At 39.8% G+C, this 22,623-nt stretch overlaps 1 protein-coding gene across 4 annotated transcripts in view; it reads right to left on the bottom strand.

The window, feature by feature from the left end:
* The window catches only part of LOC311289592 (NACHT, LRR and PYD domains-containing protein 12-like), a 96,113-nt gene that overhangs the window by 20,968 nt on the left and 52,522 nt on the right, over positions 1-22,623 (bottom strand). For 3 of the 4 annotated variants that reach the window (XM_084407713.1, XM_084407711.1, XM_084407712.1), the window contains exon 10: positions 6,757-6,803. In XM_084407713.1, coding sequence (XP_084263839.1) covers positions 6,757-6,803 — 47 coding nt within the window. Of the gene's footprint in view, positions 1-6,756; positions 6,804-7,770; positions 7,884-22,623 lie in introns of all 4 variants that reach the window. The other variant, XM_084407714.1, reaches the window with a different exon arrangement.

Raw genomic sequence — 22,623 nt, 5'->3', positions numbered from 1 at the left:
CAGTAATCATTAATTAATGGTTTAGTTCTTCATAAGTCATACATTAACACATGATTATCTGTGCATTAGTTAAGCATGAATTAATGCAGATTAGTGCACCCGTATTGTAAAGTGTTACCGAAATAACAAACCAGTTCACCCAAAGGAAAACTCGATGAAGTGCTATTAGAAGCTTAGCTTTTTGGTACATAACGGCTACCGTAGATGCCACACGCACTTTAAAAAGCGAGGCGCTGTAGAGCGCTATTCGTTTGAATGCAAAATACAATTTCACCGCTAGATGGGAGAAATTCCTACTTATTGTGCCTTTAAGTTAAGATCTTTCTGTACTCAGGAATTATGAAACTGTCTGACCTTTCACAGTTTATTTTAACTGCACAATTTTCACATTTTCAAAACTGTACCAACATCACAACAGATCATCAGAAGTGCACGCTTTCAAATATTTCAGCATGTGTTCAATCGTGTTAGTTCTATACACAAAAACATGACATATCCTTTTCACTATATATATATATATATATATATATATATATATATATATATATATGTGTGTGTGTGTGTGTGTGTGTGTGTGTGTCTATAGATATATCATTTCTACTTTGTTTGCAATTTCTGTTATGTAAGGAATTATTTTTAAATAAGTGATTTATCTTAGATTATAACCACTATGTTCAAAGTGTGTGTGTGTGTGTGTGTGTGAGAGAGAGTGTGTGTGTGTGTGTGTGTGTAAGAGAGAGAGAGAGAGAGAGAGAGAGTGTGTGTGTGAGAGTGTGTGTGTGTGTGAGAGAGAGAGAGAGAGAGAGAGAGTCAAGTCAACTTTATACAATACAGATTATATCAAAGCAGCTTCACAGTATTAAATAAAATAGTACATCAGTGTTAGTTTCTAGTGTAAAACGTCCATGTTTGGTAATGCTGATCAATAGTATTGTTGACTGATTAATTAAATTAAGTATCCCCAACTGAGCAAGCCAAAGGCAACAGTGGCAAGGAACCGAAAAACTCCATCAGGTGACCCAATGGAGAAAAAAAAACCTTGGGAGAACCCAGGCTCAGTCGGGGGCCAGTTCTCCTCTGGCGTTTATGAACTAGAGGTCAGATTTAACTGTAAGATTAAAAATATTATATATTATATAAATGCCAGGCTGAAGAGATGCGACTTTAATCTAGCTTTAAACTGGGAGAGCGAGTCTGAGCAACGAACAGTATCAGGAAGGCTATTCCAGAGTTTTGGAGCTAAATGTGAAAATGCTCTCCCTCCTTTGGTTGATCTGGATATCCTAGGTATGACCAAAAGCCTCAAATTTATTGATCTTAAAGAGCGCGATGGATTATAGGGCGATAGAAGATCCGTTAAATAAACTGGAGCTAAGCCGTTAGTAGCAATACCTTGTAATTAATACGGAACTTTATAGGTAACCAATGCAGTGATGATAAAATTGGTGTTATATGGTCAAATTTTCTTGATCTAGTAAGAACTCTAGCGGCTGCATTCTGGACTAACTGTAGCTTGTTTATTGAGGATGCAGGACAACCAGCTAATAAAGCATTACAGTAATCTAGTCTCGAGGTCATGAACGCATGAACTAACTTTTCTGCATCAGAAACTGATAGCATATTACGTAGCTTAGCAATGTTTCTAAGGTGGAAAAAGGCTGTTTTTGTAACATATGAAATATGATTTTCAAAAGACAGGTTGCAGTCGAGTATAACACCCAGGTCTTTTACTGTAAAGGATAAAGTAACAGGACATCCTACTATATTAAAGTTGTATTGTGAGAGGTTTTGTGGGCGGTTTTTTTTACCGATAAGTATTACCTCTGTCTTGTCTGGATTTAATAAAAGAAAATTGCGCGTCATCCAATCTTTTATATCGTTAACACAATCTGTCAATTTGGATAATTTAGCGTTTTCATCCGGCCGTGATGAAATATAGATTTGAGTGTCATCAGCATAACAATGGAAACTAATTCCATGTTTCCTTATAATATTTCCAAGTGGCATCATATATACTGAGAATAATAGAGGGCCTAACACAGATCCCTGCGGCACTCCATAGTTTACTGGAGTTATGATCGATTTTTCTCCATTTAAATAGACAAAATGGTAGCGGTCAGATAAGTATGATCTGAACCAGCTTAATGCTTGTCCTTGAACACCAGTATAATTTTGTAGTCGATCTAAGAGTATTGTGTGATCTATAGTATCGAACGCAGCACTAAGATCAAGTAAAACTAGTATTGAGATACAGCCTTGGTCAGAAGCTAAGAGTAAATCATTTGTGATTTTAACGAGCGCAGTTTCAGTGCTATGGTGCGGTCTGAATCCAGACTGAAACTTTTCATAGATATCATTTTCTTGCAAGAAAGAACACAATTGAGCGGACACCACTTTTTCTAATATTTTAGACATAAATGGAAGATTTGAAATGGGTCTGTAATTTGCTAGGTTATTATGATCTAATTGTGGTTTCTTAATGAGAGGTTTTATAACTGCCAGTTTAAATGTTCTTGGAACATGACCTAAAGATAAAGACGAGTTAATAATATTAAGGAGAGGCTCTTCCACTACAGGTAACACTTCTTTCAGTAGTTTAGTTGGTATAGGATCTAATAAGCATGTTGTTGCTTTAGAGGAAGTGATAAGTTTATTTAACTCTATTTGTTCTATAGTTGTAAAGCACTGTAATTGTTCTTGCGGGGTGATAATCGAGGCTGAGTTATAAGGCGCTATTGAAGATTGAACGTTTACAATTGTGGTTCTGATGTTTTCTATTTTCTCAGTGAAAAAAAATTCATGAAATCATTACTACTAAACTGTAACGGAATATTTTGTTCAGGTGACGCTTGTTTATTTGTTAGTCTAACCACGGTGTTAAATAAAAACCTAGGATTATTTTGGTTATTTTCTATTAGTTTGCGGAGGTGCTCAGCCCTGGCTGCTTTTAGGGCCTTTTTATAACGTGACATACTGTCTTTCCAAGCGATTCTAAAAACCTCCAAACTAGTTTGTTTCCATTTACGCTCTTAATTACGGGTTTCTCTCTTTAAAACATGCGTAGTATTGTTGTACCACGGTGCTTTACTTTTCTCTCTGACCTTTTTTAGTCTAATAGGTGCAACAACATCCAATGTTCTAGAGAGAATAGTGCTCATAGTGCTAGTTAGTTCTTCTAGTTCATGTGCTTGTTTGGGTTCACTGAGCAGCTGAGACAGATCAGATAAGCAATTTGAAAAATTATCTATGGTGGATGGAAGGATTGTTCTGCCTAATCGATAACGCGGCGCAGCATGATATATTACAGGGGTATGTAATATGCAAGTTACCATGTAATGGTCAGTTACATCATCACTTTGTGGAATGATATCTATATCGGTTGGATCGGTTCCATGTGATATAATTAAATCGAGTGTATGATTAAAACGATGAGTTGGTCCGGTAACGTTTTGCTTTACCCCAAATGAGTTTAATAAATCTGTAAACGCAGCCCCTAACGCATCATTTTGATTATCTACGTGTATGTTAAAATCTCCAACAATTAATGCTTTATCGACATTGACTAATAGGTCAGAGAGAAAATCTGCAAATTGTTTTAGGAAATCAGCGTAAGGCCCAGGCGGTCTATATACGGTTGCCAGTGCTAAAGATAATAGGGATGTTTTTCTATCATCTAAGAGCGTAATATTTAGTACAAGTACTTCTAGTCAGGTCCGAATCTTCAAGATTGTGTAACCCTGTAGGCATTTTTGAGGAAAAGTTGTTATACCACATTTTTAGAAAGTTCAATGTCTCCTGAATAAGGATCCACCGTATAACATTGAAATAAGGGTCCCATTTTCTTGTAATTGTTATTGAAACAATAGGTGCATTATTCACAGCCGAAACACTACAGGTGGATAGGGTAACATAAGTTATAGATATCACCATAAAACCTTTCCAGTTTTTCACTTACATAGAGACAGACATTTTTTGTATTACAAGTTTTCTGAAATGTCATGTTTACATATGCAAATGAGGCATACCAGTATATATATATATATATATATATATAACTCGAGGGGCAGGCATACCAGTACGCGGTTCTCCCTTTCGGGCTAGCCCTGTCTCCTTGCGTCTTCACGAAGGTTGTCGAGGCAGCCCTTGTTCCTCTCGACGACTGGCTGATCCTAGCTCACTCTCGAGACAAGGTTTGCGAACACAGGGACCTAGTGCTCCGGCACCTAGCTTGTCTGGGCCTTCGGGTCAACTGGGAGAAGAGCAAACTCTGCTCCGTGCAGAGGATCTCTTTTCTCGGTATGGAAATCGACTCGGTCGCCATGTGCGCGCAGCTTACGAGCGAGCGCGCGCAGTCACTGCTAACTTGCCTTCGTCAGTTCGAGGGCAAGAGTGCGGTTCCACTGAAACTATTTCAGAAGCTCCTGGGGCATATGGCATCCGCAGCCGCAGTAACGTCGCTCGGTTTCCTTCATATGAGACTGCTTCGCGATCAAGTCCCGAGGTGGGCATGGCAACACGGCACATCCGAGTCCCGGTGACTTCGACCTGCCGTCAGACCTTCACCCCGTGGACGAACCTCAGTTTTCTATGGGCTGGAGTGCCCTGGCATGTTGTTATATCAACAGATGCCTCCACAATGGGCTGGGGCGCCATGTGCAATGGACATGCTGCCGCGGGCTCCTGGACAAGACCCCAGCGCCTTTGGCATGTCAATTGCCTCGAGTTGCAGGCTGTACGTCTCGCCCTGCACCGCTTCTGTGCGTTGCTCAGGGGTCAGCACGTATTAGTCTGATCAGACAATACCGCCACAGTAGCGTACATCAACCGACAAGGTTGTGTGCGCTCCCGTCGTAGGTCGCAACTCGCCCGCCACCTCCTCATATGGAGCAGAACCGTGCAGCCGATCTGTCTCAGTTTCGGCCTCTCGCTGGAGAATGGCCATTGCCACACATTATGATGCAGTTGATGGTAAGTCCATTGGAAAGCACGACCTGATCATCAGTTTCCTGAGAGGAGCGAGGAGACTGAATCCTCCTCGCCCTCCTCTCGTTCCCTCTTGGGACCTCTCAGTGGTTTTAACTGCTCTGCAGAGTGCTCCCTTTGAGCCTCTGCAATCAGTGGAGCTTAAGTTCCTGTCAATGAAGACAGTGCTCCTGGTTGCATTGGCCTCCATCAAGAGGGTAGGGGACCTGCAGGCATTTTCGGTTGACGAAGCGTGCCTGGAATTTGGACCAGCTAACTCTTATGTGATCCTGAGACCCCGGCCTGGATATGTGCCCAAGGTTCCACCACACCCTTTCGAGACCAGGTGTGGTGAACCTGCAAGCGCTGCCCTCGGAGGAGGCAGACCCAGCCTTGGCACTGCTCTGTACAGTACGCACCCTCCATGCTTATGTAGACAGAACGCAGTGTTTCAGGACTTCAGACCAGCTCTTTGTCTGTCATGGTGGGAAGCTGAAGGGAAAGGCTCTCTCCAAGCAAAGGTTGTCTCACTGGATAGTGGACGCCATTGTTTTGGCTTACCAGCAGCAAGGTCGACCATGCCCCCTTGGTGTGACGGCCCACTCCACCCGGAGTGTGGCATCCTCTTGGGCTGTAGCGCATGGCGCCTCGCTAACAGACATCTGCAGAGCTGCAGGCTGGGCGACACCTAACACGGCCTCTGGGCGACCCCAACGTGTGTAGTCCACTGTAAGCCTCTCTGAGCATGTGTCTTTCCCTCGGCAAGCCACCTTGCCACCCCTGGGTTTGAAATATTCCACCTGCGGCTGGACACCCCAGTGATTCTCAATATGCAGCCCCCTGGGGTCATGTGTATTCCAAGTTCCCCCCCTTCGGGCTGGGCATAATTGCATATTTCCACTGATATATGCTTCCCAGTGTACCTTGGTACCTTGGCATAATTCCAGCAGCCATTAAAAACTGCCCCTTTCATGTTAATGTTGTTTTTTCATTGTTTACATGTTTAAATATTCTGAGAATGCATAGTTTAGTTATAATGTTTAATGTTTAAACTGCAATAAATGCATTAAAATGTTTTTTTTTTTTTTTTTTGCAGCCATTTTGTTTTTTTTGTTTATGCCAAAACAGTGATGTTTACAACTTGTTATATGGCAGAAATGGATTCAGCACCTAAAAATCATATAGAAACAAAACTTGAAGTACTTTTCCTCAAAAATGCCTACTGCATCTTATCCAGGGCTATTTATCTATTTTGGGACTGGACTATTCAAATGAAATAAACTTATAACCCGTTTTCTGAGTAACACTAAGAAAATCTCTATAGATTGTTGCAATACCGCCGCCACGACCAATCAGACGGGGCTCATGCTTACAGGAGTATCCTGATGGAGTAGACTCATTTAGACCGAAATAATCATTTGGTTTAAGCCAGGTTTCAGTAAGGCAAAGTACATCGAAGCTATTATCTGTGACTATTTCATTTACAATAACTGCCTTAGGTGTGAGTGATCTAATGTTTAGAAGACCTAGCTTTAGAAATTGTTTTTGTTTACTAATAGCAACATTTTCTGTTTTAATAACAATTAGATTTTTCCTAGATCCTGCAGTGGATTTATTATTTGATCGCACTAAACGAGGAATAGACACAGTTTCTATGCAATGTTCTACACTAGTATTTATATCAGTTAATTTGGTGCAGCAGAGACTATGATTTGGACTTTTGGTTAGTAGTCAAAATCATAGTCTGAATCATAGAGAGAGAGAGAGAGTGAGAGTGTGTGCGTGTAGACGTACATTTGTGTAGTCCTGCTGTAATCCTGATCTCTCCTCCATGATCCACACTACAAAACACACACAGTTAATCAGTAAGTACACAACCAAACACACACAAACCGATACACTCCACTCACTCACACACAAACACTCACACAATCTCTCTCTCTCAATTAAATTATATTCAATTCAGAAAACTTTACTGGCATGACAATTACATTTTGTATTGCGAAAGCATTAAAACAACATGTACATCTATGTACAGTAAAATAATAATAATATTATATATATTCAAGGGTAGATAAAGCAAAAATATAATATAATATAATAATAACATAAATCAATAATAAAATAAAATAAATCAATAATAATAATAAAAAAGTATAATAGAGAAATCATGTAACGACTGAACTTAGAAATTTAACATTATATATGTGTGTGTGTGTGTGTGTGTGTGTGTGTGTGTGTGTGTGATAGGGATGTGTGTTTTTGGGCTGTGAGTGAGTGTGTTTATTAGATGTTTGCTTGTTTCTGCTCATCATATTAATATTCATGTTTGCTGTCTGTCAAATTCCTTGTCGCAGGAGTTTCTTAGTCTAATAGATGCTTTAGATCTATCACAAGGATCAACGACTGTACTCATATTCAGGGCCACACGTTGGGTCTTGTACTATCTTACGGGCTCGATGTCACTGATATTGTGTTCTCAGATGTTCTGCTCTCCGATCATAAGCCTATTTTATTCTCCAGGGTCCAGAAAACACCTCAGACCCCAGAGGGTTAAAGAACAGCGACGTTACTCCCTCATTACTGAGAAATATCCTGTAGCTTTTCAGTTGTGTTAGAAAACATCCAAGCGAACATGATAGCCGAGGCGCCCGTTACACCAAACGAAGTGAACATGGCAGCACTAACAGAGCTGTTGGAAGAGCATAGAGCGGCCTTGGCAGCTGAGTTCAAGGCTGCAATTTCAACATTAGAAGTATAACTTGACTGTGAGCAAGCCACAGTATCTGATCATGGACAGCGACTTACCACGCTGGAGTACCATCCATGCAGAGTCGCTAGATGAGCATGTTGAACGTCTAGAAACCTCCCTCGCAGCCTTAATGGAGAGCAACGCAAAGCTTAAAGCCAAGACTGCAGATCTAGAGGGCCGGAGCAGACGGAACAACTTCAGGATCATCGGTGCGCCCGAGTCGATCGAAGGCAGAAATATCTGACCAACGTTCTAATCTAGACCTCCAATTTAATTCAGAGTATAACTTACTTCTAACTCACAAAGTTGAAAAGCAATTATTGAGTGCTAGACAGTATTTTTTTTGTGTGTGAAAAAGCTGGCAAATCATTTGCATTAGTTTCCGACCCGGAGGAAATTAATTCGATTTCTTTCAAAATACTATTCTAATCCTTATTCCTCAGAATGTAACTCAAGAATGTGGAATGGCACAAGCACTTCTGATCAACTAAAATTCCCCTGCGTCGACGATGGCTCCACAAATGATTTGGGCAGGCCTGTGTCTACCACAGAAATATAAGAGGCAATTCATTTCAATTCAAATCTCCCTGCCCTGATGCCTTTACCATCGTATTTTATAGACTTTCTCCTCTGTTTTCGCCCCAATTCAAGACTTTTTAATACCATCATTGATGCTGAGAAGGCATTCGACAGGGTAGAGTGGGAGTATTTATTTATTTATTTTAAATAAATTTGGTTTCAGCTCCAATTTTATATCATGGATTTGATTACTATACTCCTCCCCTGTAGCATCTGTGCAAACCAATGCAACACTTTCTAAAGCCTTTCCTCTTCATTGAGGCACACGCCAAGGTTGCCCCCTTTCGCCTCTATTATTTGCTTTGGCTATTTGGTTGTGAAGTGAGGAAAAGTTTGAGGGCATTACCTGGTTTTGAACCTCTTATAAACAGTCCCTTTATGCAGACGACCTTCTTTTATATATAGCTAACCCAATTTCATCGTTACCACCAATCCTCGAGATTTTTGTATCATTTGGCAAACTCTGGTCACAAATTAAATCTTCAAAAGAGCTAATTGTTCCCTGTCAATTTAGCAGCTGAGACACTTTCCCAACATACTTTTCCTTTCCCAACATACTTTCCCTTTCCCACTTTCCCAACATACTTTCCCTTTCCCACTTTCCCAACATACTTTTATAGTGGTCTCAAGAAGGATTAAGATATCAAGGCGTATTCATCACTAAGATCACAAAGATATCTCTAGAAAATGTTTTAATTCTTTAATTGATGTTTAGAAGGCGGGTATAGATAAGTGGTCCTCTCTTCCTACCTTGTTAATTGGCTGTATTAACTTGGTTAAAAGGACAATTTTACGCAAATTTTTATATCTCTTCCAGCTTATACCCATTCTCATTAACAAAAATGTTTTTGTCACTCTACTTTTGTCACGCTTTTTTTGTGGGGTGGCAAGTGTGCACAGATTAGGAAAATTGTACTCGAACTCCCAAAGTCCAAAGGGGACCTCGCTTTACCAAAAATATGGGTTCAATTTAGGAAGCATATTGGGTTAATCAGACCATCTGCTCTGGCTCCTATAGTAAACCATTTATCTTTTCTACCATCATGTTCTGATCCAGTTTTTTTGTGACTGGTCTTCTACGGATCCCAGTACCATCGATAAGTCTTTATGATAAAGGAATATTTGTATCCTTTTCAGAATTGTCAGAAAAGTTTTACCTGGTTCTACCTGGTTCTACCTTTACAAATCGTGATCGGCCTCTGATCGATTGCTCCTGTCTACCCTGCTGCTTGCTCCTGTCTACCTTGCTGCTGCGTTGCATTAGTTTGCGTCTGTAAGATTCATATCTTTCTGTTTTAATCATTATTTATTATCATTTCTTGTTATCTATACTGCTAAATATAACTTAATCAACATCGTGCCATTTGTGCACTCTTTATTTACTTATTTACTCTCTAGCGCGCTCGCGTCTTCGGTGCGCTCTTTATTTATTTATTTACTCTCTAGCGCGCTCGCGTCTTCCGTGCGCTCTTTATTTATTTATTTATTTATTTATTCTCTAGCGCGCTCACGTCTTCTGTGCGCTCTTTATTTATTTATTTTTCTCTCGCGCCTTTTACAAGTTCATCAAAAACCTGTGGTGAGTATCAGTCAACAGACACGGTGAGTCATGTCATCTCCTCTTATTGTCACCTGCACCTCATGTAACATGTATAGCATAGCCTTCTCTGCCAGCACAGGTTTTACATGTGATAAATGCATGGAGATAGTTAGGCTGGCGGAGAAGATTTCAGAACTAGAAACACGCATCCAAACTTTAATCGAGGTTAATTGTAAGAGTGCAAGGGCTTTAGGCTTTAGCATTTGGATGCGACTAGCTTAGTGACCTCTGTACATAACACGGTTCCGGCTGAAGTAGAGCCCGTGCAGCAGGGCAATTGGGTGACGGTGAGACGCTGTAGTCGCGGGACAAAACACCGCTCTTCCGTTCCGATTACAACATCAAACAGATTCTCCCCACTCAGTGAAACACCCACTGAGAATTCTGTTGATTGTGCCCTAGTAATTGGTGATTCGATCACACGGAACGTGAAAATAGAGACACCAGCGACCATAGTCACATGTTTGCCGGGAGCCAGAGCGCCTGACATCAAAGCAAATTTAAAAGTGCTGGCTAATGCTAATCGTAAATTCTCTAAGATTATTATTCACATCGGCACTAATGATGTTAAACTCCGCCAGTCGGAGATCACAAAAATTAACATTAAAGAGGTGTGTGAACTTGCAAGTACGATGTCAGGCACTGTAATTTGCTCTGGCCCCCTTCCTGTTCGCAGGAGTGATGAGATAGTTAGTAGATTGTGTTCACTGAATCGCTGGCTGTCTAAGTGGTGTCCGCTTAATAATATAGAATTCATAGACAATTGGAAAAGTTTTTGGGGCAAACCTGACCTGTTGAAAAGAGATGGTATTCATCCCTCCTGGGATGGTGCTGCTCTTCTCTCTAGTAATATGGCTCATAGTCTTAGAGCTCAAACATGACAATCTGGGGCTCAGGTCAGGAAGCAGACAGACTGGCTTAACCGACCATCTGCTAGCTGTCTCACCTCACCAAGGTCAGATAAATCCCACCACATAGAGCCTCTTTCACCTAGATATCATATAGAGACTGTGTCTGTTCCCCGAATTAGGACATACAAAAAACTCCTAAACCCATTCAAGGGTAAAAATTTAATTGATGTTCAACAAATAAAAAACAGACATAATACGAATGAACAAATGATAAAGCTTGGGTTGCTGAATATTCGATCCCTTACTTCAAAAGCACTCATTGTTAATGATATGATTACAGATTATAATCTAGATGTGCTGTGTTTGACAGAAACCTGGCTAAAACCAGACAATTATATTACTTTAAATGAGTCCACCCCGCAAGATTACTGTTATAAACATGAACCTCGTCTGAAGGGCAAAGGGGGAGGTGTTGCTGTAATTTATAGTAATATTTTCAGAATTTCTGCTCAGACTTGTTTTAAATATAATTCTTTTGAAGTGTTGTGGCTAAATGTAACACTATCTAGTGTAAATGATAAATCACGTTTAACATTTGTGCTGGCTACTGTATACAGGCCACCAGGGCACCATACAGACTTTATCAAAGAATTTGCTGATTTTCTATCAGAGTTAGTATTGGCTGCAGATAAAGTCCTAATTGTTGGTGATTTTAATATACATGTGGATAACAAAAAAGACGCATTGGCGTTGGCATTTAAAGACATTCTGAACTCTATTGGAGTTAGACAACACGTGTCAGGACCTACTCATTGTCGTAATCATACTCTAGATCTAATATTATCACACGGAATAAATGTTGATGCTGTTGAAATTCTGCAGCAGAGCGATGACATCTCAGATCATTATCTAGTCTCGTGTAAACTTCATTTAGCCAAGGCTGCAAAGTCGACTCCATGTTACAAATATGTTCGACCTATCAATTCTGCCACTAAAGATTACTTTATCAATAATCTTCCTGATCAGTTTCATTATCTTAGCATCCCAGATAGCTTAGAAGAACTAGATATTGTGACACAAACTTTTAACTCTCTCTTTTCCAGCACTTTAGACACAGTTGCTCCCTTGCGCTTAAAGAAGATTAAAGAAAATAGTTCAACGCCGTGGTACAACGAGCACACTCAGGCCCTTAAGAGAGCAGCCAGAAAAATGGAGCGCAACTGGAAGAAATCAAAACTAGAGGTATTTCGCATTTCATGGAAGGAGAGCTCAATTACTTACAGAGAGGCTTTAAAAGCTGCTAGATCTGCTTATTTTTCAACCCTATTAGAAGAAAATAAACATAATCCTAGGTATTTATTTGAAACAGTGGCTAAACTAATAAAAAATAAATCTTCAACCCCAGAAGTTTCTAAGCAGCACAGCAGTAATGACTTTATGAACTTCTTTACTAACAAGATTGATAATATCAGGGAAAAAAATATAACTATGCAACCGTCTACTACAGTATCGCATCAGGCAGTGCATTGTAGTCTCCCTGAGGAAAAATTTGATTCATTCGTTGCTATAGGAGAGGAAGAATTTACTAAACTCGTTAAATCATCTAAATCAACAACATGTATGTTAGACCCTATACCGACTAAGCTACTGAAAGAGATGCTTCCAGAGGTCATAGATCCTCTTCTTAATATCATTAATTCATCTTTATCATTAGGATATGTACCGAAAACCTTTAAGCTGGCTATGATTAAACCGCTTGTTAAAAACCGCTTGTTAATCCTACAGAATTAGTCAATTACAGGCCGATCTCGAATCTACCTTTTCTGTCAAAGATACTAGAAAAGGCAGTATCTTCACAACTATGTTCCTTTTTAGAAAGAAATTATATCTGCGAGGATTTCCAGTCAGGATTTAGACCGTACCATAGTACCGACACAGCTCTCGTTAGAGTCACAAATGATTTGCTCTTATCATCCGATCGTGGTTGTATCTCTCTATTAGTGTTACTCGATCTTAGTGCTGCGTTTGACACCATTGACCACAACATTCTTTTAAATAGACTCGAAAACTATGTTGGGATTAGTGGAATTGCACTAGCATGGTTTAAATCATACTTATCTGACCGTTATCAGTTTGTAGCAGTAAATGAAGAGATGTCTCATCGATCACAAGTTCAGTATGGCGTACCACAAGGCTCAGTACTAGGACCGCTGCTGTTCACTCTGTACATGCTACCATTAGGAGATATCATTAGGAAGCATGGAATCAATTTTCACTGTTATGCTGACGATACTCAGCTGTATATTTCTTCACGCCCAGACGAAACTTACCAATTCACAAAATTAACGGAATGCATAGCTAATATAAAAAATTGGATGACTAGTAATTTCCTACTACTAAATTCTGAAAAAACAGAGATTCTAATTATTGGACAAAAAACTTCCTCACGTAATAACCTAGAATACTGTCTAACACTTGATGGCTGCTCTGTTAAGTCTTCGTCGTCGATTAGGAACCTGGGTGTGCTCTTTGATACCAATCTTTCATTTGAAAGTCACGTGTCTAGTATCTGTAAAACCGCATTTTTCCATCTTAAAAATATATCTAAATTACGTCATATGCTCTCATTGACAAATGCGGAACAATTAGTTCATGCGTTCATGACATCAAGGCTAGATTATTGTAATGCTCTACTGGGTGGTTGCCCTGCACGCTTAATAAACAAACTACAGCTAGTTCAAAACGCAGCAGCTCGAGTTCTTACCAGAACCAGGAAGTATGACCATATTAGCCCGGTTCTGTCAACACTGCACTGGCTGCCTATTAAACATCGTATAAATTTTAAAATATTGCTGATTACTTACAAAGCACTAAATGGTTTAGCTCCGCAGTACTTGAGCGAGCTCTTAACGCATTATAGTCCTTCACGTCTATTGCGATCTCAAAATTCCGGCCAGTTGATAATACCTAGAATATCAAAATCGACTGCTGGCGGTAGATCCTTTTCCTATTTAGCACCAAAACTCTGGAACATTCTTCCTAACATTGTCCGGGAAGCAGACACACTCTGTCAGTTCAAAGCTAGACTAAAAACACATCTCTTTGACCTAGCATACACATAACACATTATAGACTTCTATAATTCCATATTAGGCTGCATAGATTAGTTCAGCCGGAACCGGGAACACTTCCCATGAATCCTGATGTACTTGTTACATCATAAGAAGAATGGCGTTTACGTTAATATTAGTCTCTCTGCTTATACCGAGGTTTACCGCAGTCCGCCGGATCCAGGCCGTATCCAGATCTGACGAAGGACCTTCGCCTGGACCCGATGTCAACGCAGTGCTGAAGTGCCAACTAGTCTCTCCCTATGGAGGATCCCTCTACCACTATACAGATAAGGCGTTGTCGGGAAAATTCGTTTCACGTTCCTACCCCAAAGCAACAAAATAAAATTAAATTCTTTATCAAAATTTATAAGGAAAGACAAGTACTTTGTTTAGGCTTGGCTTGTAGGGAATTCCAAACCTGCGTATATTCTAACGCACATAACTATAGAACCCATTCTAAATGTGCATGTGAACGCCATCAGCGTTTCTCACAGGTTCGCGTTTAAAGTCTGTGTAGAGGGAATGGTGTCGTCTTAGCGGCCCCTAATTTAATAACAAATGATCGTTGCGACGGAAGCAAATCAATCAAAACTAACTTTAGATGGAAAATAACTTAACTCGGCTATAAAGCCAAAACAATCTCTGATACCTTAAATTATACGCTTATCACTGTAAAGCTGCTTTGAAACAACCTACATTGTTAAAAGCGCTATATAAATGAAGATGACTTGACTTGACTTGACTTGACTTGACTTGACTTGACTTGACTTGACTTCTGACCCGTAATGCTGCCTGGATCATAATCATACACTGTTCGCTAGTTGGCCAGAGGAGAACTGGCCCCCGACTGAGCCTGGGTTCTCCCAAGGTTTTTTTCTCCATTCTGTCACCTGATGGAGTTTTGGTTCCTTGCCACTATTGCCTTGGTTTTTGGCTTGCTTAGTTGGGGACATTTAATATTCAACGATATTATTGATCTGCCTAATTAGGGTAGACAATGATGCAATTTTCTTCTAGAAACAAACTATGTTGTATTATTTTCATTTTTTCAATGTGAAGCTGTTTTGACACAATCTGTATTGTAAAAAGCGCTATATAAATAAAGGTGACTTGACTTGACTTCATAAAACGGATCTTTTTAGCTTCTTTTAGATCAGACATTTTGTACAAAATCAGTTTCCCCAGCTTTCTAATTTTCCTCCTGATTCTAAAACTCTACCCATTTCTGTCTGAGCTAAGAGAAAGAAGGGTGTCCACACTTGGGTTAATCTCTGTAATTTATGAATTAATAGATTCATTATATCCTGGCCCCTCTCCTTCACTCAAACATACTTGGGAACAAGAGCTGTGGGTCACTATACTTAGAGTCAGATCAGAACCAAATCAGGTTTTCTTCAAAAATCAGTTTGTCTTTGAAAGGGTCTTTAAAATCCTTTCATAAACCATGGAGACCTTTTTCAAATTATATTGATACCATTAATCTCTCTCTTGAAAACGCAGATGAGGATGAACTCTATATATATATATATATATATATATATGTTTTTTTTTTTTGTTTTTTTTTTTTTAGAAAAGCGGAGCTGTGATTCGTTTAATTTTTATATATACACAATGTTGTATCTGCACAAAATGCCAATAAATATATTTTGAAGTAAAAATTCAATAAAAGCCAATGTCATGTATGTATTTGTGGTTGTATGGAATACTATTTTATAAAGGTTTAGAGGAAATAAAAAAGTTAAATTACTCATAAAAAGTTAATTTATAAATATTGTTATTTTTTATGTTTAATGTTAACTTATTTCTACTCAGTTTTATTTATTAATGTACCAGATGCAGTTCCCTGTTAAGTTAAGGTTACAGCTAGGGTTTTATTTTCGGAACAGTGCATGTTTTTCACAGTCAGCCAAGAGAAAGTTGGTGGAATCTACCTTCTTACCTATCTTAGATTATGGAGATGTCTTTTACAGAAATACCACTAAATCTCTCTTACAATCATTAGACTCTGTTTATCACTCTGCTCTAAGATTTATAACTTGCACAAAATATCACACTCATCATTGTGCACTGTATGAAATGGTAGGTTGGCCTTCACTTCACATAAGAAGGTACAAGCACTGGCTCATACTTGTGAAGGCAAGGCAAGGCAAGGCAAGTTTATTTATATAGCACATTTCATACACAGTGGCAATTCAAAGTGCTTTACATAGAAGAAATTAAAATAATAAAAGGAATAAGAATAATTAAAACAGTTTATACAGATAAAAATAAAATACAGTACAGTTCAAACAGTCGGACGAACATTGGCACAGTGCTCATTCATTAAATGCATAGCTAAACAGAAGTGTTTTGAGTCTGGATTTGAATGTGACTATTGTAGGAGCACATCTGATCTCCTCTGGAAGCTGGTTCCAGCTGCGGCTGGCATAATAGCTAAAAGCGGACTCGCCATGCTTTGAGTGAACCCTTGGTATTTCTAGCTGATATGATCCTAGTGATCTGAGTGATCTGTTGGGTTTATATTCAGTGAGCATATCTGCAATGTATTGAGGTCCTAGGCCATTGAATGATTTATAAACCAGTAATAATACTTTAAAATCAATCCTAAATGTAACTGGGAGCCAGTGTAAAGACCTGAGGACTGGTGTGATATGTTCATATTTTCTGGTTCTGCTCAGAATCCTGGCAGCAGCGTTCTGTATTAGCTGCAACTGTCTTATGGTCTTTTTGGGAAGGCCAGTGAGGAGTCCATTACAGTAATCCACCCTGCTGGTGATGAAAGCATGAACAAGTTTCTCTAAGTCTTGTCTGGAAACAAAGCATCTAATTCTAGCAATATTTTTCAGATGATAGTATGCTGATTTAGTTATTGCTTTGACATGACTACTGAAACTAAGGTCTGACTCTAGTGTCACACCAAGATTCCTGACTTGATTTTTAGTTGTTTGACCCCTAGAGTGAAGGTATGCATTCACCTTGAGAACTTCATCTTTGTTTCCAAACGCAATGACTTCAGTTTTGTCTTTGTTTAATTAAAGAAAGTTCTGACACATCCAACTGTTGACTTCATCAATGCATTGGCACAGGGAGTCAATGGGGTTGTAATCATTAGGCGATAGGGCTAAGTAAATCTGTGTGTCGTCTGCATAGCTGTGGTAAGCAATTTGGTTCTTTCTCATTATTTGGCTCATTGGAAGCATGTACAGGTTGAACAGGAGTGGTGCAAGAATTGAGCCTTGAGGGACTCCGCATGTCATGGATGTCCACTCAGACTTATGGTCTCCTATACTCACATAATAACCTCTCCCATCTAAGTATGACCTGAACCATTTTAGGACTATCCCAGAAAGCCCCACCCAGTTTTCCAGCCAGTCAAGAAGTATGTTATGATCGACAGTGTCGAATGCAGCACTGAGGTCGAGTAGCACCAGCACTGATAATTTGCCTGAATCAGTATTTAAGCGAATATCATTTATTATCTTAATGAGCGCTGTCTCTGTGCTGTGATGTGGTCGGAAACCAGATTGAAAATTGTCAAAGTATCCATTCGAGCATAAGAATTTATTCAGCTGATTGAAGACAACTTTTTCAATGATCTTGCCTATGAAAGGAAGATTTGAGATCGGTCTATAGTTGCTTAATATGGTCTTATCCAGACTGTTCTTTTTCAGGAGGGGCTTGACAACTGCAGTTTTCAGGGAGTTTGGAAAACTCCCAGAGAGAAGTGAGGTATTTACCACGTCTAGAAGATCTGCTTCTAAACTGTTAAACACACTTTTGAAAAATGATGTGGGAAGTGTGTCAAGAGCACATGTTGATGTTTTAAGGTGCTGTACGGTTTCTTCCAAAATTTTGCCATCAATTTCTTTGAAGTCAGACATAGTAACTACTTTCTCAGGTGGTTTGATCTGTCTGACCTCAGTGCAACTCAAGGATGTGCTGATCACCTTTCTGATATTATTGATTTTCTCAGAGAAGAAAGAGGCAAACTCACTGCACTTGTTGTCTGATAGCATTTCACTGGGAATCTGGTTTGGCGGGTTTGTCAGTCTCTCTACAGTAGCAAAAAGAGTGCGTGTGTTGTTTAAATTACTGTTTATAATATTTGAGAAGAAAGTCTGTCTAGCTTTGCCTAGTTCCATATTGAAAGCATGAAGGCTGTCTTTGTAGATGTTATAATGGACTACAAGTTTTGTCTTCCGCCACATGCGCTCTGCTTTTCTGCATTGTCTTTTCATATTTTGCACTGCTGTTGAGTTTCTCCAAGGTGCTTTTTGTTTGCCACTCTTCTTCCTGGCTTTCACAGGAGCAATATCATCAATTACACTTTTAACTTTTGAGTTAAAAGAGTCAAGGAGAAAATCAACAGAGTCTGCAGATATGCTTGGTGTTAAGGATATAGCCTTCATAAATAGTACACTAGTGTTCTCATTTAAGCATCTCTTCTTGACAGACACAGATCTCGCTTCAGTGGCAGGAGAGATCAGTATATCAAAGAAAATACAGAAATGATCAGACAGTGCTACATCCTTAATAACAATCGATGAAATGTTTAGACCCTTACTGATAAGTAAATCTAGAGTGTGTCCACGATTGTGTGTGGGTCCATGAACATGCTGAGTCAGATCAAAAGTTTTTAAAACAGTTTTGATTTCTTTTGCCATTTTGGTTTCTGCACTATCTATGTGGATGTTTAAATCTCCAGCAATGGCAAAACAGTCAAACTCTGATGTAATTGTCGATACTAGTTCTGTAAAGTCCTCAGCAAAGGCTGGAGAGTATTTTGGTGGCCTGTAAATAATGATAAGTAAAATGCGTGGAGCACCTTTTAACACAATACCCAGATATTCGAAAGAAGGGTAATTCCCAAATGATTTTTGCTTACATTGATAGATATCTTTAAAAAGAGCAGCTAGACCCCCACCTCTCTTAACAGCTCTGCAGACACTCATAAAAGTAAAGTTAGGAGGGGCTGCTTCATTGAGGATTGTTGCACTGTAGCTGTCTTCTAGCCAGGTTTCATTTAGTAGCATAAAATCCAGATTGTTTGTGGTTATTAAGTCGTTGACTAGAAGTGATTTATTTTTAAGTGAGCGGATGTTTAAGAGTCCTAACTTCACAGTCTTACTTTTCCCCACAGCAATATTAGTTTGATGTGTAAGAGGCACCAGATTAGTTAGGTTTGCTGTACGGCTATTGAAGGCCTTAGACTTTCTATCTTGTAATAGAACAGCAATAGAGGAAGATACAGGCACACTGGGTTCCCGTTTGTTCTGTAAACAATTGAGAAAGTTTCTGTTTTCAAAACGGGGACCCGACACACATCACTGAGAGCTGGTATCAGTTGTTTTTGGTTCACCTCGAGCAGATGGAGGAGGGTGTGGGCCCTAACGTTGTGTTAGAGACCGAAGAGTTCTCACAGGAGGGATAGGGCGAGCTGGGCCCGCAGGCTTTGCTGCAGGTTTCGAAGCTGGGGGTAATGGTGCTGGTCTTTTTTTGGTAGGTAACTGGGGGCTCGCAGCAAAAGAGTGGGATAGTCTGGTTCCAGCATGCACCAGTTCTTCCATTTTCTGTGAGAAGCACAGAAGGGGCGAGGCTGGAGAGAGTGAGAGAGTGTCTGGTGAAAGGGACTGTTGCTCTGCTGTTATCAGAGGCTGTGATATGCTGTCCTGGCTTCCCTGGCTGTTTTCCAGGAAGTCGTCCTTGGGTGTTGAATCTTCAAGCAGTTCTGATATGTCACAGTCTGTCTGTGGTGAGCTCTGTGGGCAGGGCTCAGCTGATATTGTGTCCGTGAGCAGAGGTTGTTGTGGCGGAGTGGTGTTATCATATCCATTTTGCTGCTGAAGTGAAGTCCCGTGGTCATTCATAGTGTCCAGGTGTGTGTGTGCCGTTCAGATTGAGTGGATAGGCACAAACTGCAGAAGGATGATTGAGGGAGAAGTAGATATTGTCCTTTAACACTCTTGAACCAAGTTTGTTTGGGTGATGGCCATCCCGATGAAAAAGTTGTCTCTGACTCCAGAAAAGATTGAAATTGTCAATAAAGTTCACTCCTTTTATATTGCAGGTTTTTTGCAGCCATGTATTTAGCCCAAGCAACCGTGAAAACCTGTTTGTTCCTCTTGCTGGGAGTGGTCCACTGATGAATGTTTGAACTTTCAGTCTTTCAAGTGTTTCAAAAAGATCAATGAAATCCTTTTTAAGGAGTTCTGACTGCTCTTTATGAATATCATTCTTCCCCACATGAATGATGAGTCGATTTGCAGTCTTATGTTCCATCAGAATGTTCTGAAGTTCCCTGTTTACATCAGAAGTTGTTGCTTGTGGAAGGCAGCACGTAGTTGTATCCCTGCTGCTAATGTTTCTGATTATGGAGTCACCCACTATCAGAGTCCTGGGCTCGGCTGCGCTCTGAGCTGAGTGCCGCTGTCTGCTCGACCTTGAGCGCCAGTTAGCATCAGTGTTAGCTACTGGCCCATTCAGTCTGTGTTCGATCACATTCAACACATTTGGGGATTCCTCATTTACATTCATTAGCACTTCAAATCTGTTCTCAAGATGTATAGGCAGTGGTAGGAGACCAGTGTTTGCAATCCTTGTCAGAGCTGTATCTGGGGTAGAGGATGCTACTGTGGCAATATGTGATGCTCGTGACAGTCTGATGTCTCGAGTGCCTTTGGGTCTCCCTCCCTGTGTGTGCCATCGATTAGTAAGTCGATCGGCTTGTTTCTCTACCTGTCGAGGAGCACTAGTTTCATGGGACTCACCAGTATGCTGAGGGTGTCCATGACGAAGCTCTGTTGTGTGCTCCGTCTGGTTTGGTGGTCCCGTAAGTAACTTTGTTTCAAGAACTGCAATCCTTTGTAAAAGTCTGTGGCAGTTAGTGCAGCAAGTAGATTTCAGAAGAGGCATTTTCTCTTATCCTTGTAGGCAGTTGTGTTTTCCTTTCCCGGTATGTAAGCTGGTCGGGTAAAAGAATTCTCAGTTTTTGTAGTAATCCAAACTTTGTCGTATGAGCACTGTGCTGATTTGCTGAAGTTAAAATTAGGTGATAAAAGGAAATAAAATAAAGGAAAAAAAAATAGGAGATAAAATGTAAAAGCGATAGAGCAAAGCGCGGAGCAGTAAGCAAGAGCGTCCGAACAGTAGCTGAGCAGGAAGTAAAACCATTACAAGGCATTAGTCGGCCAGTGTACAAGGCATTAGTCGGCCAGCTTCCTCAATATATGAATAGTTTAATAACTTTTAATAGTCAAGGGTATAATCTACGTTCAAGTAGATATATTCTTTTAAATGTTCCTTTAATGAAGACAGAGTTTGGAAAAACTGCTTTTACTTATAGCGCATCAGCTGCTTGGAATGAGATCCAAAGATCATTGAAACTTGATGTACTTATTTCAATTAATGAGTCATATCCCAACCAAATATTCAAATCGGTCTGTACTTGCTCTTAATGTTTAATCATGTTTTATTTCTGTATATGTGTGTGTTGTATAATTTGTTTTATGTAGTTATGTATATTGTGTGCTGCTACTTTGGCCAGGGCTCACTTGTAAATGAGATATTTATCTCAATGTGATTATTCCCCTGGTTAAATAAAGGTTAAAAAAGTTACTCAGATTTACTACATTTTTTAGAGTGTATCCTCCATCTGTTTGCATCTGTAGATTTCTTTTAAATTAACCAATTTAGATTTCTAAATTTCAGGGGGAAAGACTCTTGATGTAAGTCATTAACTGGGGGCATTCTGTATGCAAATTAGGTGTCAACTAGTTAAAATGCGCACATTTGCATCTAATTGACAGGGCAATGCAGGTAAATAGGATAAACAAAATAACTAAAGCATATCACCTGGTGGTGATACATGCTTATTTTATTACTAACTTATTTTATTACATGGCTTGGTTGAATTCCAATGTAGAATGTTATTTCTTGATAACAGACCGCTGTGCGGAGTATAATGGTGCATTCAAGTCATCTCGTATAGATCGTATTTACGAGTTTAATGCACATGAACGCCACGACAATGTCGTAAATACCAGTGGGGAGCTCGGGATTTTCTTTAAGCCCCGATCTGTACGAGTTGGGGCCGTGTCAGTGAGAAACATGGCGGAATCATTGGATGCAACGTCTGTAGTTGAGAAAAGTGATAGTAAAATATATCACAATACTTACAGGTATTTAGCAGTGACATTGTAAGGCTTTTTCATTTAACAAAGTAAGCTCTCTGCACAAAATATGAGCTTACTTGTAATATAACAATTATATATAATAATTATATAATGATACAGCGCAGAGACGCAGGGGGGGAGAGAGAGAGACTAGAGAGAGAGAGAGAGAGGGAGCGCTTCAGAACTCCTGACCTGATATTTAGATATACTATTCAAGTCAATGGAGTTGGACAAAAACTACGATAAAACCTGTTGGAAAGCATCTTTTGCAGCGATTTTTGTGTGAGCATATCAGTGAATACCCCTGACCACTCGGTGAGTTTCACGTCTTTGTAAACGAAAGTTTAATGCGTTTTAGGAAGGACTGTTCCAGTGCACCTATACAACCATTCTGTAGGTGTTTGGGAAAGCGAAATAAACCTAAAATTCTCGGGACAGCAGCATGTGTCCAAAATTTTATCTTAACCGTTCTATTTCATCAGAAACTATCTGTAAACTGGGCTTTAAGTGTAAAATACCGAACTTGTCCTTTAACGTCATGTCTCTCTGACAGCATTTGCACCACTGGGACACATGAGCTCTCACCCCCTGCCAC

This window comes from Rutilus rutilus, assembly GCF_951802725.1.
Source record: "Rutilus rutilus genome assembly, chromosome: 4".
In the NCBI taxonomy this organism is placed as follows: Eukaryota; Metazoa; Chordata; class Actinopteri; order Cypriniformes; family Leuciscidae; genus Rutilus; species Rutilus rutilus.
This window is presented reverse-complemented; position numbering and strand designations above follow the sequence as displayed.